Below are 26,769 nucleotides of genomic sequence, written 5' to 3'. Positions count from 1 at the left end.
TCCTCGTTGAAGGATCTGCAAATGACTGTTGTGACGCGGTTACTCCTCCACCACGCTCTTCGTTGCGTCCTCCCCTCTCCCCCCTTCTTGGACATCTTGCGCATAAGTAAAGCACCGCAGTCTCCGGTGAGGTCTGCGCCAAGTTCAACCTCGAGACCGCCCGTCCGTCTCGCTTTTTTTTTTTTTTTTTGCAACTTTTTGCGCCAGAACTCCAATGGAACCTCGCCACTGAAGGCCGCCTGTTGTTGTTTCCCCCCCCCCACACCCTCCCACGCAGCCATGAAGAGTTCCGCGCACGTTTTGAGATCTGGTTTGTTACTGCTGCTTCTTGCGGCGCAGACGTTTGCGCAGCACGGTGAGTGAAATCCGGTCATCCACCGGGCAGCGGCATCCAAATGATTTTTTGGCTTGGGAAAAACAGAATTGGAAGCATGAAATTTTCAATATCTCCCCCACCCCTGAGGATGCGTCGGGCTCCTCTCTTTTCAAACAGAAGACAAAGTGAAAATGATTCCAGTCATGTCATCTGTTTCTTAACGGGAATAACAGTTGCTTGTAGCTTTTTCGAAAAATAGTAGCTTAGAGCGGTCATAAAAAGCCGGTAAATATTGTGACCAAATGGTTATGTTGTCAACACTAACTGCACTTTTTTTAAAATGTAACTCTGCCTGTGTTCGCAGGCATGGTGCTATTGGGAGCAGTGCACATCAGATATTTCCTTCTTATCACGTTCCTTTGTTTTGAACAGGCTGTGGATATTTTGGTTGAGATGCGGGGGGGAATTCCCATGGCATTTCGGAGTGCACATGATAGGTGTGTTTATTAGGGGTTAGGAATATGAAGAGGTCCTATGAAAAGCGCCCAGTTCCTGACCACCCCCGCCATAGGTGAAATTGAAGAATTTATGTAATTAATAGAATTTATGTAATTATTTATACATATTTTGGAGCTGTAAGAACTTCTCCAGGTGGAATGAAATCCTCTCACACCGAGAAAAAAAAGCACATACATTATAATACACTGAAATATGCATTTTAGTAGAGTGTACCGACTGGTTAGCACATCTGCCTCACAGTTCTGAGGACTCGAGTTCTAATCCGGCCTCACCTGTGTGGAGTTTTCATGTTCTCCCCATGCATGCGTGGGCTTTCTCCGGGTACTCCGGTGTCCTCCAACATCCCCAAAACATGCATAGTAGGTTGATTGAAGACTCTAAATTGCCTGTCGTGTGAATCTAAGTGTGAATGGTTGTTTGTTTACATGTGCCCTGCAATTGGCTGGCAACCAGTTCAGGGTGTACCCTGCCTCTCACCCACAGCTGGGATAGGCTCCAGCATACCCGTGACTCTAGTGAGGATAAGCGATCTAGAAAATGGATGGATGGATGAATGTCCCCAGACTTTTATTATTCTTCCCCACACTCCTATTAACCTCTGCTATACTCATATAAACACTTTCTATGCTATTAAACACTTTTTAAACTCTTAAAAATACAGCAATACACAGTATTACTGTACACTATGTACATTCGGTTCCTTGTAAAGTGTTTTCATTAATTATTTTTTTTTTTTCGATTTGTGTTTATTTCAAAACAAATAAATTACAGCCTGCACTCCAAATCTCGCGGTATTTTTAATTATTCAACCCATGTATGACGTTGTCGGTCAATTTGACCCATTTCAGTTTTTGTGTTGGCCCAAGTACTGGTTATCCTTTTTTTTTTCTTCATGAAATTTCATGACTTTTCCTCATGTAGGGTCATGAACTAGTGTGCAAAATCTGGACACTGTGATGTGTTGTGGAATGTCTGTGCAGTTTGTATACAAAGATGATGTTGCGGGTCATTTTGACCCGCACACTTTAATGTGGGGAAAGTAGCTGTTCAGATCCAAAATAAACATGTCTTTTTGATGTACTTTATTTTGATTGCGTCTGAATAGCCTTTCAGACTCAGAGACCCAGGTGTGTGTAGAGGAGGACGTTTCTCTCCCTTGTCCTTGTTACTGTTCTCGTGTCAACTCTTTGACGAACACACCAAAAATGAGCTCCAGAAGTTTAACATCTGAGAAAGCTTTATCACAGATTTTGAACTGTGATAGTGATGCAGAGGAAGATATTTCAGAGAAGCACAATGTTATTGATGATCCAGATTGTCAATTTTCTTACGATGAGGATGATTCAGAGGAGGAGTCTGCCGTTGTCTAGCCATCAGATGAAAACCAAGGAATGCAGCAATCATCACCCGCAGAGGGGACATGGGCATCTAAAGATGGTAATATAAAGTGGTTAACATCACCACACCAAAGCCGAGGCAGACTGTCATCTTCCAATGTCATCAAAATGACTCCTGGTCCTACAAGATTTGCTATCACACGAGTTGATGGCATTAAATCAGCATTTCAGCTCTTCATATCCCACCAGTAGAGAGGATTATACTGGACATGACCAACTTGGAAGGGAGGCGTGTATTTCAAGAGAAATGGAAGCCACTGGACCAGACTGACTTGCATGTGTACATTGGAATTCTGGTATTAGCTGGAGTGTACAGGTCAAAGGGAGAAGCAACTGCAAGTCTATGGAATGAAGACACTGGAAGGCCAATTTTTCGAGCAACAATGTCTCTGGAGACATTTCTCATGATCTCTCGTGTGATCCGATTTGACAACTGCGGCACCAGAGCTGGTCGACGTGAAAGTGACAATCTAGCTGCGATCAGAGATGTATGGGATAAATGGATCAAAATTCTACCTTTGTTGTACAATCCCGGTCCGCATGTTACCGTAGATGAGCGCCTTGTTCCATTCAGGGGGCGCTGTCCTTTCCGACAGTACATGCCCAACAAACCTGCCAAGTATGGCATCAAAATATGGGATGTAAAGTCTAGCTATGCATGAAATATGTAAATGTACACTGGAAAGCTAACTGAAGGAGTATCTGAGAAAAATCAGGGGATACGTGTGGTGCTGGAGATGAGTGAAGGGCTGTGACAACTTCTTTATCCTACCGCCTTGGAGATGAACTTCAGAAAAGAAAGCTGACTACGTTAGGAACAGTCAGAAGAAATAAGCCAGAACTTCCCAGTGAAATTCTGGAGATGCAGGACAGACCTCTGCATTCCTCAATATTTGTTTTCACTGACAAGGCAACAGTTGTTTCATACTGCCAAAGAGAAACAAGAATGTTCTTGTAATGAGCACAATGCACACAGATGCCTCTCTGAGGACAAGAGAAGATATGAAGCCACAAATTATCCTAGACTACAACTCCACCAAAGGAGGACTTGACAATCTTGACAAAGTCACAGCAACATACATCTGCCAGTGCAAGACTGCCCGTTGGCACATACATATCTTGCTCACATCTTTTTCCTCCTGTAAAACTTCAAAGCTTGCAATCATAAAGTTTAATGTCAACTGTTGTTTAAAAAAAAATAATAATAAAAAGAGCTCTAAAGCGAGTTGGACATTTCTAGAGTGCCTTAAACTGTATACATGTTCCTGGTCCATGTCCTAGTGCTGAGTGACAGCCTCTCTGGGGGAAAAAATGAAAACTACAGTTGTGCTTAGGCCACGCTTCCCGATAATCATCTTGTGTTCTAAGTAACTGGAGGAGCACATCTGGGCAGCCGGGCCCCCTGAACTCACACTCCCTGCCCTCCTTCACTCCACAGGGGCTGCTTTAGGACCCCCCCACCCCTGCCCCTGAGACTCTGTAAACTCATTAAGCCCCCAATTGAGCCAGTTTAGCCAGGAGCCTAAGTCTCAACCATTGTCTCTCATCTAACATGTCTTTTGGGATGACCTATGACCTCCGAGCAAGGCAGTGGTGAGACAAACAGGTTAGCAATAAATAACACAGTCAGGCCCCCCAAATCCCTTGTGTTTGTTTTGCTTCTGAAGGAGGTGAAAGAACATCCTGTTCTCTTTATTTAGATTACGATGTGAACCCGAACAGGTGGTGTGAGACGTGAGTGTAACGGTCTGGAAAGTCACAGCTATCTGGTGGATTTGGATTGTCTGCTTGGCTTTTTTTCACATTAAGTTAAGCGTTGTCAGCAGGAATTTCACTCATACAAGTAGTTTCCTTAAAAGAACATACTTGTACAACTGTATTATGGAAAATTGACTTTTTAAGTGCTTGTACAGTAACCCCTCCATCGTCAGGGTTACGTTCCAGACCACTCCAACAATAAGTGAAATTCGCAGTACAGTAATACCCTTTTTAAATATACCCTAGGCATGTTTTTGTAGCATTTATGGCACTTAGTTTTTTCAAAGGTCTTTAAACACACTTTTAAAACAATACAAAACATTTAAACACATATGTTGAGAGAGAGCAAGAGCAATGGATAACCCAAAAATATTCTACAAAAATATATATTTTTTAATATGCGATATAGGGGCACCGCGAAACAAAAAGTTGGGTCAAAGGGGTGCATAGAATAGAAAGCTGTCAGCTGCTTATTTTTGAAAACGTGTTAAACAAGAGCACATCTGCCTCACAGTTCTGAGGACTGGGGTTCAAATCCCGGCCCCGCCTGTGTGGAGTTTGCATGTTCTTCCCGTGCATGCGTGGGTTTTCTCCAGGCACTCCGGTTTCCTCCCACATCCCAAAAACATGCGTGGTAGGTTGATTGAAGATTCTAAATTGCCAGTAGGTGTGAATGTGAGTGTGAATGGTTGTTTGTTTATATGTACCTTCCGATTGGCTGGCGACCAGTTCAGGATGTACCCCGCCTCTCGCCCCAAGATAACTGGGATAGGCTACAGCATGCCCGCGACCTTAGTGAGGATAAGCGGTACAGAAAATGGATGGATGGATGAATGGATGTTAAACAAGTCATTCTGAATTTTGCCAGATAGTGACCTAACCGTCAACTAAATTCCAGTAAATTTCAATGATAATTAAATCTGAGGAAGCATAAATATGAAAATTTTTCCCTGTCATACGACATCCATGCAAAGCAATAGAATTAAAAAGCATCACCTTTCGACAGGTTCAGCATAGCATGTCTCTGCAGTATGTAATTATCCGATTAACCACAAAATAGAACTAAAGAGCACTTCCTCTCGGTTTCCTCAGCTCCAGAGTGTTTCACAGGAGGCCATCGTACACTTCGGAACCCTTACCGGAGCATCGACTTTGACTCCACTGAGATACAGAATACGGCCATCCAGGACCTGGTCTGTGACCACGCGCTAGCACCGGGCTGGTACCGATTCAAGCTCAACAACAAACCCGCCGAGATGCCAACCACCTGCGTTGAGGTATGCCCAAATTGCTGCACCTCCTGTCGAGATTATGAACACAAGCCAAGTCAATTTTATTGGCAACCATCTGTCTTCGTCTGTTGGGTTGAGATGGAGGGTAGAAAGAAATTTGCACATAACGTCATATCAGTTGGGGATAATACGGTTTACCCTCTTCCGGTTTGGCAGACTATAACAGCCGTGTATACTTAATCTCGAGTAAATGGCCAAGAATGAGCCTTATAAAATTTAGATTTTGTTATTCCAAAGCAATAACAACAATACCATGAACATTGTTGTGTTCCAATGTGCACATCGTCATCCAAATTTCTGTTTAGCTTACTCATGATTATGTGAATTCCTTGGTCCCAGAACCTGCTTTCTTGGACACCGTGGTGCATGGAAACATTAAATTAAAAGGAGAAATAGACTCATTTAAGAGATCCGCATACCAGAAAGTAAGGCCTCTTTATACTCCCGCGCTCGCGCGGGCGACAGCACCAGCATTGCATCACGTGACCGACTGGGCGGTCCTATACTATACTTGACACACACAAGGCACAAATTGTCGCCGCGCGCAGAATGCCGCGGAGATCATCTGTCGTGATTGGTCCGTTTTAGTCACATGCTGTGATGACGTACTCAGGTTTCCCCTTGGTTCCTCAATAACACCATCCCGACATTCATTTAGTGGTCGCCGCCTTTTTGATCGATTTTGCAATATAATTAAACGCATCATCTGGTCATCGAAGTGCATTTGTTCCAGCAGGCACTGTTCCACGGTCGCCATTTTTGTTGCTTTGTTCCTTGTTCCGGAAAGTAAAAACGGCTATCGGAATTGGCCATAAAATGCAGAGTAAACTCCACCCTGTGGTGTCCTAGGCAATACCAGCCGTAGCGACACCTCAGAGAACTGCAGCACATTGTCAAAACAGCGCACGTGTTTTGCTCTCGAGTATAAAGGCAAACTGCGTGCGGGATAGCCGCAGTGACGTCAGCGCGAGTATAAAGAAGCCTTAACTCTACATTTAGTTTAGATAAGAGGTAACAAGGATGAAGAGGAAGGGAAACACATTGGTACACGAGTCCTCGCACCCTTTTTAACTTTCTCTGTCGCCACTGGCCCGGCAGATGAATCATTGTGGAACGCAGGCGCCAGTGTGGCTCTCACTGAAGGACAAGTCCTTGCCGCAGCCCGGTGAGGTCGTCCAGTTGTCTGCTTGTGCCACCTGGCAGTTCTTCCATGGCAGCACTAAAGACTGCTGCCTCTTCCGCATCCCCATCACGATACGCAACTGTGGCGACTTCCTGCTCTACTATCTGCAGCCCACTCAAGGATGCATGGGATACTGCGCCCAAGGTGTGCGCATCTGCTGCACAGTTCTGTTGGGAATGTTTGTCCATGTGTAACTCAAATCTATCTGCCGTTCAGTTGCTCCAACTTTGGCGCCCAGGTTCTGCCCACCGGGTGAGGTGGAGGTCAACGGTCGGTGCAAAGGTGAACCCACTTGAGGAGAATAACTCTGCTGTCAAAACGTCTCCATGTGGGCTGGGCGATACAGCCTTATGAAATAGTCTCAGATTTTTTACCCCACAAAAATCGGATTTCCGATGTTAATAGATTTTTCTCCCCTTTAATAAAAAGAAAAGGCAAATTACATTATTCAAATCAAATTTTGATTGTTGTTGTTTCCCTTTGTAGAATTTAATTTATTTCTCCTAAAACCAAACACTGGCTTTTATACATTGTTTCCTGCATTAACCCTAATTAACCCTAAGCCAGTATCACAGAAAGAAAATATTTTTTTTCTTTATACTGTAGATAAGGTGAAAATAAAAGTGCTTCCTCTTTGAGGAAATGTACTTTTAAGCACAATCCTTATTTAAATGCTCCCTTTGGGATTAATATGTGACCAAAAAAAAACAAAAACAAAAAAAACATCGTAAACGTGAAAGTAACCTGACAAAAAGCTGTTGCTTCCTTGTGACATTAACTTCATCCCCAACAAAAATGGAAACGAGATTGCATCCTATAAATATACTGTATTGATATATACATACTTTTGGCAAGGAAAATACGCCGATACATCTATAACCTCAGGCTTTCGGCGTACCCTGTTACATTTTACATTTCCCGCTAAACTGAAAGCCCTCTGTTATGCGGCATTTGTAGTACGAATAGAGAGCTATTTCTTTGCTAAAAACTTCTTGGGGAAAAAATCGTCCTGACCCAAATACTTGATTAATCGATTAGAGCAATTATTCGCCCAGCCCCAGTCTTTGATCTAACCGTCTGATTGCCTTCTTGCCTATAGCCGTGCTGCCGTCATTACCATCGCGGCCACTCATCAGCTCAGAGCTCAACGGCCACAGCGTCCACTTAAGGTGCTCCTTCATCCTGCCGTCATCTAGTCTACCGCTAGGCTTCCATGTGGTTTGGGCACGGCACATCAGCAACAGCATGAAGGCAGAGATCCACCAAGAGTCCACAGTGAAGCCCTTCTCGCTGGTGGAAATGGACGGCGTTCATTTCAGGCTAGGAGAGACGGTAATTCTTGCCAGATGCCGTTTTAACTTTGACCATTTGGCGAAGGAAGATGAACTCTCCCTGCCAGGGTTCAGCCTTTCAAAAGATAGACAGTAATGGGAGGTGTCCAGGTAGGTTATATAAGATGCTGCAGGTTACATAGCCATGTTTCCCTTATTCCCTGCAGTTTTTCATTGCTGTTGCTATAAACGTTTGAATCTGGGGTGTCCAAACAGCATTTGGAGCCTTCATAAAGCCTTGGTGAATAAAGATAATTCAATTGCAAAAGGAAAAATGGTTTGCGTCACTTTACTGCTAGATGTCAGGGTCCAATTTGTTAACATATCACATTAATGATCCTTAAGTAACCGCTTTAAAAATGGTCATCTTATTACAGATTTCTCTTGTTTTGGTTTGAAACATGGAAATCTCCCATGTGCAGAGGCAGATCTACAGTATTTGAGTGCGATATGGGGCAGAAGACCATCCTAAAATCTGGAATAATCCTAAACTATTTGCCTAATCATTTCAAAAAGAAATCTGCATGGTAGCCATTTTTGAAGATAACTATATGTAATACCGTATAGTATCATTGCTTGATGGACTGGGTTGAGGATGCTTAATAAATGAAGAATGTCAAGGTGGCGCTTGTATCCTTAAATTTTTCGTTATGCAGCCGTCAGTGGAAAAGGTTTGGACCCCCTGCTTTAAAACTTTTAAATAATACGATACTGCCATGTACAAGGCTGTAATCATCTCGTCAGTCTCAGGAACGAGTAATGACATGCTTTTCGCACGCCATTGGTGTCACGATTGTCTCCCTCGAGTAGCAGGAAGCATCTTTTAGCATTACGCACTCTGTTGATCATATCAGCATAATGTGTTTATCGGTTAATTTCCTGGAGCAATTACTTATCACCAAGAAATATGAAAAAGTGACACTGAGGTGAGGTCATACTCACAGCTCGCCGCCGCGCAGCTGCGGCCCGCCGGTCTGCCATATTTGGGCTCTAGGGTGGGATTAGTTGTTTCTGTATCATGCTCCAGTAGGCTTACTACCAGCACCTTTCCCTACATAAGTTGATTGGGGAGCAGAGTCCAAGGTCAGTTTAATGTTGTCACTGTGCTAGTTGGGGAATATTTTGATGGATGACAAACATCTTGTCTGGTCCTGGAAAGAAAACCTGCAAGTGAGACATCACCAGTCAAATATTGTTAATGTTTGTCTTGCAGTTCTTGTGCAGCGTGTCCACATTCCAAATCAACGTCACCCACAGCCGATCTTCTCCTAGGGAGAGTGAGGCTTTCTACGCCGGGCTGAAGGTGAACAGGCACTCTAATGTGAAGCGAAGGCAGAGAAGTAGAAAACTTAATTTTGCTTCCTCTCTCCAGTTTTCTGTGGAGTCACTTCAAATAGCAGAGAATGGCAAGGAGCACGAGGTCAGGGTCCACAGCACGGTGCCTCTCCCCTGCTACGACCTTAACCACTGCGGAGTCCCTCTGGTGCTGGGTGTGCAGGACCCAGGTGAGATTAGCTGCTTTTCACTAATCAACAACGTGTAAAATAATGTTGGGGGTTGAGGAACTCTTACAACAACAAAAAAAAAAACATTAATTCCAGACTACCATGTAATTAAACTAAAGCCTGCAGACGTCCATCAAGGTTTATTTTTATACATTTTCTCTCAAAGAATGTATGAACTGATACAACTAGGGTCAAAATGGAAGAGACATATTTTAGATCAGTGGTTATCAAACTTTTTAAACCAATTACAAACTAAAAAAAAAAAAAAAAAAAAAAAAAAAACGTGGCTATCCAAATACCACCATAAAGACAATTTAAATACGATCTTCAAAAGCAGGATAGAGGTTTTATTCCTAAAAAAATATACTTAACATTATTTAAAACCACTGTAACCTGCACAGTTTGAACATTAACAATTTATTTAAATAGAGGACAATAAATATAACTTTACTTAAAACACTTAAACAGTACTTCAAGTTCAAAAGCAAATACATTAAGCTTAAAAGTTAAATACAACTGAACTGTACTTAGGCAGCGATTCTTTTGCATACCACAAGAGGGAGCCTAAGTACCATACTTTGAGAATTGCTGAGCGAGCTCAAATCAAGGTCGAGATCCAAACATAAGTAGCAAGTTACAACTTAATTTGATGAGATTATTATTTGTATTTATTATACAAACTTTAAACCATGAAGGTAAATTCAATGTTCACTCTGCTGCTATTGTTTTGCATGTGTTACACCACCCAAAATACAGACCAAAGAAAAGTCAAGAGTGATGGAGAGCAGAAACAGTAATCTCTTTCACTCTGCATTCCTGACTAATTGGCATATCACATGCATAACACTAAAGAGTTTTAATATGGATTTTTTTTACTACACCATCAATGTCAGAATTATGACGGAAGAATAGCTACCCATTATACAGACATTATCTTCATATACAGGTAAAACAAACAGTGATTAAAACGTAACATTGCTGCCTCACACATCATTGGGCTGTTTGTCATCCGTTGATAGCAACACACAAAGACCTCACCCTCTGCTCTTCTTCGCCATTCCTTCCACAGATGGCCTCGGACATGAGATCTCCAATGTGGCGCTGTCCACCTGCCAGGTGCAGCTCCGTCCGACGCCCTGCAGTAAGGGAACCTGCGGCCAGGCGTCCTTCTTCATCACGGCAGTCACTGACTTCACACGCGATGGTAACCGGATCAGTTTGATCAGCTCCCTGCCTGAACTCAGCACATCACGGCTGTGGAGGAGCTACATTCCAGGGTCGCTAAAAGTGAGTTCTACAGGTGTTACGTACATAAAACGTTGATTTCTGGTGTGGGTGCCTTTCTTCACTTCTTTCCAGAGTTGTTTTCCAGAGGGTTTTCCAGGTTTTTCTTTTAGGAAATCCTGACTAGTTTAAGCAAAAAATGTGGGTGCATTTTGTTGGTGCTTTAAAGGAGACATTCTGGACAATAGTTTTTTGTTTTTTTTTAATTGCTGTGATACAAATATTTTTTTGCTTTTGCCAAAAAAAAATCATCAGCTGACAGAAATTATGGTGCTATAGGATATTTTTCCCGATCAAAATACTTGTTCTTTGGGGTATTTTGACTAATACAAACTTTGCATTACTAAGATATTAAATGGTGAAAAAAAAGCACAATATGGGATGTGGCCCGTTACCTTACTGGAGACACTTCAGGGGTCTTGAAGAGCCTCCAATTCCCCTTCAGAGTAAGTGAGGAGGTCCTTGAGGAATGCTGTGGGATCACTGAAGGTCAAGACTTTCATGAAGGCAACTCAATCCAATGTATAATTAGAGTTAAACTAAATTAAAGAACGGTATTCTCTGTTTATATAGACACAAGTTATTAACTGCTTCATGAGACTGTCAGAGAGATAAGGTGCGGCATAATCTTACATGATCATTTTGTCATCTTGTTGGTTCTGAAACAACTTCATCTGTTTTTCATGAAAAGATCAAAGCCAGGGGTCAAATTTTCATTAGACAAACCCCCCATTTGTCTTTGTTCTCCTTCTCCTGCCTGCAGGTCACAGTTCAGGACATTCCCACCTCTATCTGCTACTCACTGACGGACCCACATATCATTACGCTGGATGGCAGGTATTGAAGGACAGACCGACCTTATAAAAAGACTCACATTCACCAACTTCCTCTCACATCATTGTGCAGGCACTACGACAATTACCAGACTGGCACCTTTGTGCTGTACCTGAGCCTTGCTCGGGACTTTGAGGTTCACTCCCGGCAGTGGCACTGCGGCAGCCGACATCACGCCGTGGCTTGCAGCTGTGGCATTGCGGCGCGAGAGGGTAATGATGTTGCCATCATTGACATGTGTAATGGCCAACAACAGGAAACGAGGCCCAAGCTCACTGTGAAAGTCCTTGGCGAAGAGCACGGCAATGGCCGCCATGTCCGTGTGCTGGAATCTCATCAAGGAAAGAAGATCACCGTAGGTATCCAGTCTTGCAAATCAGCAGAAACATCAATATTTGTGTGGCAGTAGCGGCACTGGCTTGAATGGCACCCTATGCGACTGCCCTAAATGGCACCCCCGACGGTCCCTCAGGTCAATCGGCAATGGGGGCGGTGGTGGTGACGGTGATCAACAATGCTCCAAAAACAACGAGTGGTACATCTTTACATCATAAATCCAATCGCCAAGGGGGGACGGTAATATCTCCCATATCAAAAACCCATTGCCGCCCCCCCTAGCCATACAACCTGAAAATTTCTTTCAAAAACTGATGTTGGGCTGGATGTTTCCACACTTTCCCTTTAGAAGTTGCTACTCCGTGACCAGCCGGCGGTCTTGCTATCTTTTCTGTAGAACTATGTACACTGGATTAGTTTAGATTTTTTTTTTTAAGAAAATCGAAAGAAAAACTAAGCCTTCTGGGGGATATATGGTGGGGAAACCCAAAAATCTACATGTTTGTGTCATCATTTAAATTCAGGTCAGCAGTACACTCACGTTCTGCCACTTGGAAATATCCTAGCACTTAACTATTTACAAACATTCAGAAATGTCCAATAAGGACTAGCATGAGATGCTGCCCCTCCTCTTGCAGATTATCTTTCCCTCCGGGGCCTTTGTCCGAGCCGATGTTGGCGACTGGGGGATGAGCTTGTCTGTCCGGGCACCAAGTGTTGATTACGGAAAAACGCAAGGCCTTTGCGGCACCTTTGATCGCAATATCAACAACGACATCCAAAGCTACGAAGGCCTCCATGACGACTTGCATGCATTCATAGAGCACTGGAGGTTGGTCACAAGATCTTTAATTGTCATTTAGTTCTTTTTTGGCTTTGACTCACATGTATAAATGTTTGTGTTAGGTTAGCTCCTGGTGAGAGTTTATTCGATAAAACACCCCCAGGTTCAAGACAAGAGGAAAGGAGACATTTCTGCCGGTGCCAGAAAGGATACAGTTCTTTTCCCTCTGATGGAGAAGCCAGGAACGTGTTTGGTCCATCCACTCACTCTGACTGTATTGCACAGGACAATGTGGATTATACATCTGTGTTTCCCTCACTTGACACCACAATGGAATATGTCAAGAGTCATGAAAGAGAGGGAAGCATCTTGAACATGTCCTCCAGTCATCCTTTGGATGGGAGGGCCCATCATTTCAATGTCAACAATGATGAAGAGTTCAGAAATGACCATCTGCTTTCTAACGATAGATTGAGGAGACAGACAATGTTTAAGTTCCAGCTGGCCTCTCAAAGAATCGGCCAGGCTGACCTGGAGCACCTTGCCTACTTCTTCCCAGAGGATCACCTCGTAAAACCACGACCGGGGATCCAGCCTCGGTGGCCCACACCAAGTGGCTTGACACCTGGCAAAGCGCTGGAGGTGTGCCACATGGCTTTGTCCAACTCCACAGTTGGCACTGTGTGCCGTGGGCTGCTGGGACGTCGCCTTGAAGAGGCTGTGAATCTCTGCATCTTGGACCTACAATTAAAAGATGACCTGAGCTGGGACGACGCAATGGTTCCCTACCTAGCGAACGAGTGTGAAAGGAGTGTGCTGGAGAACCGGGCTCACAGAGACCACGGGGTGCTCATTCAGCCAGGGGGCCCAGGGCAGGAGGTGATGGCACTGCGCTGTCCCAAATTCTGCAACGGCAATGGAAAGTGCACAGAGTTTGGCTGCCAGTGTCACCAAAGCTTCAGTTTATACGACTGCAGTGTAACCATTGGTGAGTGTCCTCTATCACCATACTTCAAAGGGAATGCTCTTTATTGAAACCTCCTGTCTGTGTTTTTTCATTGGAGCAGGCCAGCCAGTAAAGATAAGTGATCTGGAAAATGGTGGCCTCTGTGACCTCAGAACATTTGACTGCCGGAAAGTTCGGGTCTTTGGTCTGGGCTTCATCGCGTCTGACGGCCTGAGCTGCCAGGCCACTAGACTGAAGGTAAGTGACCTCCAGGTTCTGTTTAAAGCTCTGTTTCCACCAAGCACCTTGATTGAGTTCTCTCTGTATGCAGTGTTATTAAGTGTTTTTGTTGTCAAAAGTTCTGGAGGACCAAAATAGCTGATTTTAAACATACAGTACTTACACTGGGGTTCCATCTGGAGTGTCACAATACATAAAGAGCGGCATAAGACACTGCAGTATGTTGAATGTTGTACATAGAATCGTCCCTACTGGGCGGCAGCAAGAATGGAATGGGGAAAAGCATGAATTACAAAGGCACAGATAATTACATGCGTACATACCTAGGTTCAAGTAATGACAGCAAAAGGGATGGGCAGAATAAATCAATGGACAGTGGTAACTTGACTTACAAGTTCCCAAACTTACAAGTTTTTGGAATTACGAGCCTTCGCGTCATCGATTTTTTGCATTGTGTTTTGAGCCAAGTTGCGAGATTCAGATTCACCACCAGTCGAGTAAAATGCAAAAAAAAAAAACAGATAAACTTAGACATTTATTAAACAGTCAAACACACAAATACAAAATGAAAACGTTCGCAAGGAGGATGCTAACACTGCTCTAACCACAGACTGCAGCTCCTGACGTCACTCACAAGTCCACGCCACTTAAAGGCACATATCAATATGTACAGTATGACAGTGTGTGCGTGTGTGTGTATGTGTGTGTCTTTGTGTGTGCTTGCGTGTGTGAGACAATCGGCTTCATTACATTTCATAAAACTGATGTATTTCTTTAATTTTTTTATTATGTTTTATAATGTTTTCTTCATATTTTACCATACAGTGCTGTTTTTCTTTATTATTACATGTAACCCAAATAATTTGGGTGTTTTTTGAGGGGTTGGAATGGATTAATGGCATTTCAATTCATTTCCATGGCAAATATGCTGTTCAAAGACTTCCTGTGACAGACGTGCGAAGTCAGGAAGACAGCGAAGAGCTGCAAGACTGTTTTGAGTCTACAGACTGGAATGTATTGTGTGATCCACATGGGGGACAACATTGATGACCTCACAGACTGTATAACTATCCATCCATCCCTTTTCAACACCGCTTATCCTGGTTAGGGTCGCGGGGCGCTGGAGCCTATCCCAGCAGACTTCGGGCGAAAGGCGGACTACACCCTGAACTGGTCGCCAGTCAGTCGCAGGGCACATATAGACACGGACAACCATTCGCACCCACATTCACACCGTCACTGAGTGAGAACTGAACCCACGCTGCCCGCACCAAAGTCAGGTGAGTGTACCACTACACCATCAGTGACTCACTGTATAACTAAATACATCAATTTCTGTGAGGACACCATCACTCCAGCAAGGACGGTGAGCTGCTTCCCCGACAACAAACCCTTGACTTTGATCTGAATTTCTTCCTCAAACAAAAGAAAACGGCCTTCAGATCGGGGGATAGAGACTTAAAGAGGATCCAGTTTAAACTCAAGGTGACCCTGAGGAAATCCAACCGCTCTTATAGTCGTAAACTGTAGATCAAACTCGAGAAGAATGACAAAGAGGTGTGGTGTGGGCTGGAAAAAAAAAGCAGCAGGGAGGCACCCTAAAGAGCCTTCCTTTTGTGTCCCATGCTGTCACCGAACTAATGCATCGTGCTCACGCACACCTGGATGTTCTTTGATGTCTCCAGTGCCTTTAATACTATCCAACCTTTTTCTGCTTGATGAGAAGCTGCTTCGGGTGGGTGTCTCATCATCCAACGTCTCCTGGATCACTGACTACCTATCAAACAGGTCTTAGTTTGTGCGTTTGGGGAGCACCCTGTCTGATGTGCACCACAAGGGACCATTTATCTTCACCTTGCACACCTCAGATTTCCAATATAACCCTTGAGCTTGTCATCTGCAGAAGTTCGTGGATGACTCCGCGGTGGTGGGGTGTATTAGTGATGGGCAGGAGATGCAGTATGTAGAGCTAGTGGACAACTTTGTGGACTGGTGAAGCCAGAATCATCTGGTCCTCAACACTAGTAACACTTTTGACTGTATATCCACAACCACAGATTCCATATGTCTGGAGCACATACCTTATCATCATCTTAGAGCACTGTACTCTGTTGGGTTCCTCTGTTGAATTCACTGTCATGATGCTTTGATATGACACGCTTTACATACTGTTGCCGCAGCTATCCCCATTAATGCCTACACACCCTGTGGTGGAAACACATGCCAGATGAGGGATTACTGTTCCAAATCATGCTGTAGAGGGCTGAGATTAATTGCACTGCTTGGTGGAAACGTGGCTCAATTATTCCCAAAGATCATATTCTTCTCTCTAAATGTGGACATGTGCCTCTCCAGAATGTGAATGGCGTTTGGATTCCAGGGGAAAAACAGAGAACGAAAGCCACTTTCCTCAGCTCCGAAGTGTTGGACTGCGGCGTCCCCTCGCTGAGCAGTGCAGCCGTCCATACAAAATACTTCATGATCGATGACAAACCGTATGCACGTTGGGAGATCAGTGTATGGATGCTTTATTCCTAAAATAGCTGCTTAGATTGGTTTGTGGCTGTTGCATGTGGTGTTAACCGTCCCCCCAACCTTCTCCTCAGGTGACCAATGACGGCGCCCAGTACAGTTTTGCCAAGGTGCTGACAATCTATGACGGAATTTGTCAGGCGTGTACAGCATCTCACTCAGGAATCTGTAAATTAAAGGTAACTTACATGAAGTACTGAAAGCCGTGCCACTGTCGGTCTTCTTCTGTTAACTGATCCTGAATTACCTTTGTATACTGGAAAGTGATGGTCAGTGGGGGTCCACTGATGACGAAAGCAGACATTGTTTGCTCTTTCCCAACACAGCAGCTGTTGGTGACCATAAAAAAGTGTGGATGGGGGGAGGTTGTTGTTACTGGAACAGGTTTTATAGAACAAGGTCGCAAAGAGAAGCCTGTCTGAGCTAGAAGCTGCAAAACTAAAAATTTAACTTTTGATTGTGTATTTCTTTGTGAATGTGTCTCTGGCAGGACCGGACGTGTAACATTGATGGAATGTGCTTTGCAGAAGGAGACATAAATCCAGGAAGCCCGTGCCTGCTCTGTGACCCAGACACCTCCAAATATACCTGGTCACTCAACCAAGGTACAGTGCTGTACCGCCATAAGTCTCCATAGTCCTGTCACATTGGAGAAATCAGTCACTAAGTGACTGCAGGAATGTTGACAATTACTACAAACATGCTCATGTGGCTGCATTCCTAAAGAGTCAGCAGCAGCAAGCGAGGGTCCACGTCTGTGCTTGCGTCCTTTTATGACATCACGTTTGTGTTCTAGAGTGGCCGCTGCTTCTGCTGCTGAAAGACAGACAACAATTGCTCTTACTGTGAGGTCAGCCTACTGAGACCCAGTTTGCCTCAATTAGCAGATGAAAGTAGCTGAGGTTTAGGTTCCCTAGCATGCACCTGTGGTTTAACCTCCACAGGAAGTAAATGACGTGCTTGATCATGTTAACACTTGCCAGCACTGACAGACTCTCACCAGTTATTAAAAAAAATAGATAAAAAAATAATCTGGACAGAAGTCTCAGGAATGAACAATATTTTTTTCCAGTCAACCAGCCGCCCGCCTTCCATCAACCTCAGGACGAGCTGCGTACATTCTCCGGAGAGGACTTTGTCTTCCAGTTCGCAGCATCAGACCCAGAAGGCTCAGCTCTGCTATTTCAGCTGGTTAACGGACCAAAGGGTGCCATCCTCTCGCCAGCCGGTCTCCTTATCTGGAGGGTCCCATCACCTCCCGAAGAGGAGTGGCTTCAGTCTACCTTTTACTTCACGCTATCAGATGAGTGCAACGCCCAAAGCACCTTATCTGTTCAGGTAGCTCCCTATAATAAAACAGATATGAAGGATTATGTTTGTTGGATGCACATTATTGGTTTGCTCCCTCATAGATCCATGTGGTACCATGCGGATGTCAGAATGGAGGTACATGTGTGACTGATTTCACCTTCCCTGCTGGCAGTGGAAAGTACCTGTGCGTGTGTCCTGATGGAAAACAGGGTGACCTCTGCCACGAAGATGTAGACAAATGTTTGTTGGCACCTTGCACGGATGGAAAATGCATTAACACTGATGGTGGATTTAGATGCAACTGTCCTGAAGGGCTGACAGGTACCAGTTTCATTCTGAATCTAGTGTCCTGTAGTGTACATTAACTCTGAACTGTCTGCAGGTGCAACATGCCAGGAAGATGTAGATGAGTGTAAGCAGATGCCTTGTTTCCCAGGAGTCCATTGTCTCAACAGTCATGGTTCCTACAACTGTGGTCCTTGTCCCGAAGGCATGCAGGGAAATGGTAGAAAATGCACTGGTAAGAATGCTCATACTTTGACAAGCTTTGGACCCATTAAGTCCTCAAAACATAATCAGTCTCCTTTATAAAGTGGACATGAGGCCAGCCACCATCACGCCGACATTGGCTCCAGGAACTACTGTCCACAAGGTTAGGGAGGTTCTGATGCAGAACCCAACTACACTTCACTCTAGAAACCAGATTTCCAAGATCATGCCAAGAGTGGAACCCCTTGGACTGCCACAGGCTCAACCCACAACCTGGAGGAGGGATTCAGGACTTAGCCTGAGCTCTGTCTTCCAGAATCATATGACCAGTCACACTTCCAAGAATATGCATGAGATAACACCTGACCCAGTCAAGGTTGCGCCGCCACAAATCAGCACCACCGATGTAATGCAAAAGTCAAGAAAACCAGCTGCAGGTGAGGAACACCAAGTTTTAGTTGGAGGTCCCCAGAAAAAGTTGAATCAGTGGAACTAGTAAATGGTGAGGGTGCTTTTGCCTCTCCGAATTTCATTTTCTCTGCCTGTCCCCGTCACAGAAACATGCACCAGCAGGCCTTGCTTCCCCGGCGTTCAATGCATCAACAGACGATCACCGCATGTTGGTTATGTTTGTGGCCGCTGCCCACCCGGCCTTCATGGGAATGGGCGAATCTGTATGAAGAGTGCCAAGGCGGGTATGGAGGTTGAACACAGTCAAAGCCCAGTTCAATTTGACAGAGAACTCACTAAATGGTGTCATCCTCTGTGTTTCTTTAGCGTCCAATTACCTTTCGCATCAGCAGACAGCAGGCCAAAGGAGCCGATCGCCGCACAGCACCAGCCAGGTCTCCAGCCTCCACTTACCCACTCTGCCTTCCAGAGACATCATCAAACATTTGTCTGTCGCTATAGATACCTCACTACATCAGGCTTTGCCTGTACAGAGGGGGGGTGGTACCGGCAGGAGGGAGGTAGACACTGTTGATGTTGTTAGATCAACATTCAGTGCTCTTTCTATTGATACCACCTACATAGACAATCCTACACCCTCCAGGGGCTTTGTGGTATCCCGCGTGACAGTCCCAAAAGTGAGTCTCATCCAGATAAAAGCATCAAAAGCATGATTAAGTCTAAACTAAACCGTGTTCTGTTTGTCATCATGTTGTAGCGGTCTGAACAAGCTGCACCCTACAAAGTAACTCCACCCTCTCTTCACCTGATCACTCATTCTGGCCTTGTGATAAAGCCCAGGCAGACAACTCGTCCCCTTCTCAACTGTATCGTATCTACCCGGACCAAACCCTGGACGTCTCAAAGACCTGCACGGCCTCTTAAGGGAACTCTTGGAGCTTTGTCTTATTCGCTGCCTGAGTCTGAGTTACCTGCTGACAGGGAAGAGGCGGCATTGAACCCGACAACTCCAAATCAGACACCCCTTCTCCAGAGCGCATCCTCCATCCAAGCTTGGATTGGTAGTCGTGTGACGGATAAGGAACATGTGGTGTCATGCGCTGGCCGGCCATGTTTTCCTGGTGTCCAGTGTGATATAGCATTGGATGGCAGTTTCCGCTGTGGCCGCTGTCCTGTTGGCTTCACTGGAGATGGAAAGACGTGTCGAGGTGGGTTTGAGTTTGAGTTTATTAACTAACCATAATTTGGCTGGTTAGGTTAAATTGTCTTCTGTTCGTGTCTTCCAAGCTGTTTGCAATCACACGTGCGGACGGAACATGGAGTGTGCGGCACCCAACACGTGTCTCTGCAAGGCGGGTTATTCTGGTTCAAACTGTCAAACTGGTAAATTGTTTTTTTTCGTTTTTTTTTAAATACCTTGGGGTAACCTTGCTTCCTTTGCCCGGTTGAGGTAGCGTTCAGGCAAAAAGGCAGGTGGACCCAAGCACAGTGAAGCAGTTAAGGAAGACGGGAGTTCAACGGAACCTAAAATAATATCCATCCATCCATTTTCTGAGCCGCTTCTCCTCACTAGGGTCGCGGGCGTGCTGGAGCCTATCCCAGCTGTCATCGGGCAGGAGGCGAGGTACACCCTGAACTGGTTCCCAGCCAATCGCAGGGCACATACAAACAAACAACCATCCGCACTCACATTCACACCTACGGGCAATTTAGAGTCGCCAATTAATGCATGTTTTTGGGATGTGGGAGGAAACCGGAGTGCCCGGAGAAAACCCACGCAGGCACGGGGAGAACATGCAAACTCCACACAGGCGGGGACGGGGATTGAACCCCGCACCTCAGAACTGTGAGGCTGACGCTCTAACCAGTCGCCCACCGTGCCGCCACCTAAAATAATATTTATTACAAAAACACAACTAAGTGCAGGATAAAAATAATAATAAAAAAAACTATTAAGCAAAGTAAAAAACAACTGAGATACCTAGTCGCAAAGAAACATGGGAACAGACTCACCACCAAGACAAGACATGAGTGGCTAGAGTGCTGATTGGTTGCCACAAGGGGAGACAGAATAGATGTAAGCAAAGCAGACAGGGAAGTGAGACACAAAAAAATAAATCACAACAGAAAAGTGAAATTATATTTACTGATGTCACCCAAAAGATTAACATCAAAGATAATGACAATTCTTTCAATCCTTTTTTTTAATTATTTTTATTTTTTTTCAGTAACTTGTGAGCCAGCATGTGTGAATGGGGGAACATGTGTTGCTCCGGGAGTGTGCCAGTGTCCCAGTGGGTTTCATGGAGAGACTTGTCAGGAAGGTAAAGAGTCATTTCTTCACCAGGGTCGAACCTTGTGCACTTTCCTGCCACTAATTAACATCCATGTGAGTAGCTCTGTGCAGGTTGGCGTGTGAAAATGGAGGCACATGCACAGGATTGCAGACGTGCTCATGTCCTTATGGTTTTGTTGGACCGCGATGTGAGACCAGTGAGTTTTCTGCTACTGGAACTTCTGTTTACCTTCCATACATTCCATAGCTGTCGCAGTTGATTTCAAGCTTTGGTATTTTTCCTGTGTGACCACTTCTCTCAACATTCACATGCAATTTGTGAGCAGTATACAATGGTACCTTGACTTATGAGTGCCCAAATTTACAAGTCTTTTGAGTTATGAGCTGATGGTAGATATTCTTTTTGCTTGTTTTCGGAGCCAAAATTTGAGTAATGAGGTAGCTTCTGATATGCCGCCGCTCAATTGAAGTGAAAAAAATGAGAGCAACCACCATTTATTGAAAATACTGGTGTGTGATACTGCATATTTTCAATATCAATCCGATACCAAGTGGATACAGGGAAAGTATCGCCGATACCAATACCGATACCGATAGTTTTTAATAATTAAGGCAGAGCCATCATCGAATTGCTAAATCTCAATAATTTTTATGACTTTTAAGTGTTTTTGTGATGTTTGCTTTTTTATTATTAAATAATTAAAACCCAGGACAAAATTGATTGGTAAATACAAAATACTTTATTATCAACATGTTTTTTTCAAGGGTGTTTTTTATTTGGTGTTTTCTTTTGCATGCTCTTTCTTTTTAATAATTTTTCATGTGCTTATATAAATATGTGATGTTACCACGGTACCTTATAGTCTTTTTACAAATTATATAGCTTGACAAATTATATCGCCACACGGCGCTCCTCTTCCTCTGTGCCATTCTTCTGCTCCGTATCTCTGTGGATGCGTTGTGTGTATGCTGGTGGGAGGGCGGACCTGAGCCGGCTCCTTGCTTCCTTGTTTGCTTTGTGCTGCTAAGTCATAAACTCATCAATCAAGATACCACTGTACTATGTTCCTTACTTTTCGGATACATGATGAAGCTGACTTAGCCATTTTTAAGAGTTAAGGGTGTGCTTTGGTTTGTGTTGATGGTCACAGTGGTTTGCAGCCGCCACTGTCACAATGGTGGCCAGTGCGTCTCGCCAGATGAGTGCAGGTGTCAGCCTGGCTGGAATGGACCTTCCTGCGAGAGCGGTGAGCATGGATAATGTACTTGGGGTGCAACAGTACAGTACAGTCCGTACTTCGGTTTCTGGACCACGGTTTCGGTTAGTTTTTGGTACATTTTGTGCATAAAGAGAAAAATGTTTTTCTTCCAAGTCTTTATTTTGCTTGTCAAAAAAAATGCGTTTCAAAGGGAACAAATTCCAGTATCGCTGGTATACTGAATAATATAACACTTTTCTTTCAAGTTAAAAGTTGAACACAACACTTTCAATTAGTAAACTGCCTATTATTCCTTGACTATTTGTATAAAGTACATGATACAGCAGGATAAAATACAATTTTAAAAATGTAAACATACAACAATGTAAACAAATACAGTCTATAGTCATAAAGATAGGGAAATACATTGTTGTTGAAATGTGTACTGCAGGACAGAACATAACTTTGAGGTTGAGCATTTTCATTAAGTGACCAATCCCCACATTTTCGACCACAGAAAAGAGCTGCAAATCTTTAGCATTAAATGATATCACTGCACAAGTTATTTTCTTCTGGTTATATGAAATTGGATGGTAAGTGTGTTCAAAAGTATTTTGAATGGACACTTTTGTTTCGCAGGTGTTACCTTTTATAATCGCTCAGTTGTCGTGTGTCCAGCATTATATCAGGATCCATATTGCTATCGAGATGCCTGTTCATATTGTTTGTTTTTCCTTTTAAGCATGGGACATGTTTCAAGCAACGTTTGCAGACCATGAAATGACTGTCAACAGTTTTCACTCCCTTGTCATGGTATAAACATCCATCCATCCATCCATTTTCTGAGCCGCTTCTCCTCACTAGGGTCGCGGGCGTGCGGGAGCCTATCCCAGCTGTCATCGGGCAGGAGGCGGGGTACACCCTGAACTGGTTGCCAGCCAATTGCAGGGCACATAGGAACAAACAACCATTTGCACTCACAGTCATGCCTACGGGCAATTTAGAGTCTCCAATTCATGCATGTTTTTGGGATGTGGGAGGAAACCGGACTGCCCGGAGAAAACCCACGCAGGCACGGGGAAAACATGCAAACTCCACACAGGCGGGGCCGGGGATTGAACTGTGAGGCTGACGCTCTAACCAGTCGGCCACCGTGCCGCCATGGTATAAACAGTGAAACCGAAATTAATCCACACCAGGGATTTTAAATAAGATGGTCAAACCTTTATCTCATCTCCTTCACACGTGCTGGATGTATTAGATCTTTTTTCTTTTCTTTTTTTTTCTTCGCTTGCGTAAGTTGGACTTTGACCCCTGGTTCCAATTACTACTGTGAGTGGGTAGAGGCACAAGTTGATTATACATAGAGGCGGGCTTTTTATCTGTCTGGGCAATATTGAATTGCAAATAGGGAAAACTATAGTCCATAAAGGCGACTTTTCCTGCGCAGAGCATACCTAACGGTTCATTATTTTCTTGAGAACCGTTGCTTCTCTAATGTGTTCTGTGTCTTCATGATGTCTCCATGCTCATGTTGGCTTTCTGTAGCTCTTTGCTCTCCAGTCTGCCTGAACGATGGTGTGTGCATTCGGCCCAACACCTGCGAGTGTCCTCACGGTTTCTACGGCGCCCAGTGTCAAAACGGTAAGTGCATCAGGAGGATAAGTCTTACTATCCTTTGGCTGCAGCACCACTGATTGTATCTCCTCCTCCTGCAGCCATCTGCTCGCCACCCTGCAAAAACAGTGGTCTGTGCATGAGGAATAACGTTTGTTCATGCCTGAAGGGATACACCGGAAGACGCTGTGAACAAAGTCTGTCATTAGTTGCGTTTGCACTGCCTTGAAAGCGATACTTTGTTAAGTTTGGAAGAAGTAAAAGTCACCTTGAAGAATGTTAGGCCTATGTGAATAAAAGTCTCCAATTATCTGACATTAGATGAAGCCTACTTTGAGTAGAAAAAGTAATTTTCTGATATGAAATCTACTTAAGTATTGGAAGTCCAAATATTTTTTTAAGTGAGCGTTTAGAATTCTAATTAGTTTTTTTTTTGTTTTTTTTTAAATTAGATATATTTTAACTACATATATTTTTTGTTTACTTCAGTGGTGTGCGGTAGTTAAAAAAGTGCGTGTTGGCTAGTGAGCAACTTTAGCTAGCACACGATAGCCTGACAATCATGTTGACCATATGCCTAAACATGCATTTGAATATTCTGATTCATCCAAATCCATTTATTCTCAGGCCGTTGAATTGATCGCAGCTGGACTTCAGTCCAGCTGCGATCGATGCACCGCCTTCAGAGCATGTCTCAACAGGCTCATAACAACTAAAAGAACATTGAGGTTTTGAGTTTCTTGGATTAATATCAATGATTTAACCTATGTCGAAGTGGTTTAGTGACTTTATTTTTTTATTTCCTAAGTAAAGTAACCAAGTATTTGTGCTCGGTTACTACCCACCCCTGTCTCTCGCCTTCTCTCCAGGCGTATGCGAGCACATGTGCATAAATGGTGGCCGGTGCGTGGGTCCGGATGTTTGTGACTGTCCTTCCGGTTGGCGAGGAAAGAGTTGTGACAAACGTAAGTGTGTGTGTGTGTGTGTGTGTGTGTGTGTGTGTGCGCGCGCGTTTGTGATTCTTCTCATTTGATCACACATGGTGAATCTCTCAGAGGCACATTTTTTTTTGTCCCTGAAGCCAGCTGCGAGCAGAAGTGCCTGAACGGGGCCGAGTGCGTCGGGCCAAACACCTGCCACTGTGCACCGGGCTGGCACGGAATGTTGTGCCACATCCGTGAGTATCAATCCTAATGTATGCCACATATGCATGTTATATCAAGGCACTTTACACATTGAGCAGGTCTCGAAGCACACTCCTCAGACATTAAAAGAAACCAACTAAACCCCACATGAGCAAGCATGTGACCACAGAAGCAAGAAAAAAACTTTAAACAGAGGCTCTGTGGGGTGACCTTCTGTCTTGGTCTGTTGGGTTGAGATGGCGAGAGAGAGTCGAGGGACAGAGGGTAGATAGAGAGAGAAGACAGAATAGAGGGGTTGAACAACCTGCGGTGGGACGAGACAACAATAGGGACAACAACAGCCATATCAACAACAGTTATAGTCCCATGATGACCTCAACAATGACGAGAATGATCTGTTCCCAACATCACTGTCCGCGGCTATAAAACACACAAATACTGTAAATATGATGGTGCAATGGCGCTACACTTGAGTTCAATTAAACAAAGTGTGGCTTTTATGTGGTTGCTCGCTTGCCCCAAATTATCAAAGTGACAGATTTTTTTTTGTTTGGTTGCCTCTTCCACTAACACTTCCAATTCCATCACTTCAGACTTATTTTTGTCCTCATAGTGTTCTCTTACATTTCCCATGGTGAAAACCATCAATGACACTGTCAACTTCTTACTTTTTCCTCAAAAAAAAAAAAAAAAACACAAAAGAAAAACAGTGCTCTGTACATTTACTATTGGTTTCATCCCTCAGCTCACTGTCAACAAAAGTGTTTGTACAGCAGCCGCTGTGTGAGGCCCAACGTGTGCGCGTGTCGGAGCGGATTCTCAGGTGCTCTTTGCTCAAAGAAGGTAAGAGAAATGTGTACTTGGCTTTCTAACATTTTAGGCCTTGTTCACAGTGTGAGCTCCAAATCCAATACTTATCATATCCACATTGGTTTTCTGAAGTCAAAACAGTCTGGTGTGGCTGGATGTGTTATCTCCATTTGTCCACTGATGGCATTCCATGTCGCCTGCGCATATATTGATGCCTTCGTCTGTACCATAGCAACCCATGCAGATAGGTCAGTACAGACCGCTGCTTTCTGGACCCAACAAATCCGTTCTGATCCCCTTTAAATTGTTTGAATATCAAATCCAATTTGCCTGCTGTGTGAACATGGCCTACATGAGAGCTGGAATCACAAACTTAGTACGGTAGCTGTATCCTGCACAGTATCTCCCAAAAGTGAGATAAAGTATTATGAGTACATAATAACAATATAATAACACACATCCATTAAATATTAAAAAACAACTGGCAACAAAAGTAAGTACACCCCAAAGTAAAAATATCCGAATTGGGCCCCCTTAGCCATTTTCCATCCCTGTTGTGATGTGCTGTTAGCTTTACAAGGTCGCAAATGTGAATGAGAAACAGGTTAAATTTAAATTTGGTGTTATCGCTCTCACACTGCGACATACTGTTCACTGGAAGGTTAATATGGCGATGTGGTTATTTTGAGGGAACAGTAAATTTACATTGGGTTACAAGCTGTATACTGATAACCTTACATTGTAAAAAAATTTCTTTTATTTCTGTACTCACGTTTGTAAAATACTGTATGTCCATAAAATGACTGATATCTGATATTCGGGGTTTTCCAGGTGTCCATCTAGAAAATGAGTCAAGATTGTGGTGATCCAAAGACATCTGCTCATCTTCTTCATCTTCCGCTGTCCCCAAGCCAATAGCTGAAGAATAAGACTTTTGTTCCAGAACAACATGCCATCTGAAAAAGGCAGCTGTCTCTTTGCTAAAACATGGCTAACATGATATTCTGTGTATGCATATACCTGAATGCTGACACTATTCTTGTCAACATCACGTTTTTCATTACCACATTTAATTTAAAGGGTCAGCGACATTTTATGGTAAAGCTCAGCTATCCATTTATTTATTTGTTGCTGGTGTCACAGTTCTGTATATATATTAATCAGGTACAATTTATGACGTCTTTGTGAAATGATTGTTTTGTACAAACTAAAATAAATAAAGAATACAAATCTG

The 26,769-nt window shown here is 43.8% G+C and overlaps 1 protein-coding gene across 4 annotated transcripts; it reads left to right on the top strand.

Moving 5' to 3' along the window:
* The first annotated feature begins 116 nt into the window (after window positions 1–116).
* si:ch211-246m6.5 (von Willebrand factor D and EGF domain-containing protein) lies at window positions 117–26,769 on the top strand. 4 transcript variants are annotated; one of them, XM_061775584.1, is made up of 35 exons: window positions 121–355; window positions 5,083–5,267; window positions 6,381–6,609; window positions 6,682–6,747; window positions 7,565–7,797; window positions 9,010–9,099; window positions 9,169–9,301; window positions 10,371–10,588; window positions 11,349–11,422; window positions 11,492–11,774; window positions 12,394–12,587; window positions 12,662–13,527; window positions 13,607–13,743; window positions 16,081–16,242; window positions 16,332–16,436; window positions 16,748–16,862; window positions 17,330–17,595; window positions 17,670–17,889; window positions 17,951–18,088; window positions 18,162–18,220; window positions 18,374–18,494; window positions 18,615–18,752; window positions 18,835–19,145; window positions 19,226–19,676; window positions 19,756–19,851; window positions 20,042–20,092; window positions 20,697–20,792; window positions 20,866–20,961; window positions 21,916–22,011; window positions 23,512–23,607; window positions 23,682–23,777; window positions 24,450–24,545; window positions 24,662–24,757; window positions 25,471–25,568; window positions 26,367–26,769. In XM_061775584.1, exons 1-35 carry the CDS (start codon window positions 280–282, stop codon window positions 26,376–26,378), a joined length of 5,799 nt encoding a protein of 1,932 aa, XP_061631568.1. In that variant the 5' UTR covers window positions 121–279; the 3' UTR covers window positions 26,379–26,769. The 4 variants fall into 4 exon arrangements, 3 of the variants coding, with proteins under 3 accessions (XP_061631582.1, XP_061631568.1, XP_061631561.1); XM_061775577.1 differs by lacking the exon at window positions 20,042–20,092 and having other exon boundaries at window positions 18,162–18,494; XR_009788835.1 differs by lacking the exons at window positions 20,042–20,092; window positions 23,512–23,607; window positions 23,682–23,777; ... (2 more) ...; window positions 25,471–25,568; window positions 26,367–26,769 and having other exon boundaries at window positions 117–355; window positions 18,162–18,494; window positions 20,697–20,961.

The sequence above is a fragment of the Phyllopteryx taeniolatus genome, chromosome 1, assembly GCF_024500385.1.
Source record: "Phyllopteryx taeniolatus isolate TA_2022b chromosome 1, UOR_Ptae_1.2, whole genome shotgun sequence".
Taxonomy (NCBI): Eukaryota; Metazoa; Chordata; class Actinopteri; order Syngnathiformes; family Syngnathidae; genus Phyllopteryx; species Phyllopteryx taeniolatus.
The sequence above is the reverse complement of the archived record's forward strand: the minus strand, read 5'-3'. Positions and strand labels throughout refer to the sequence as shown.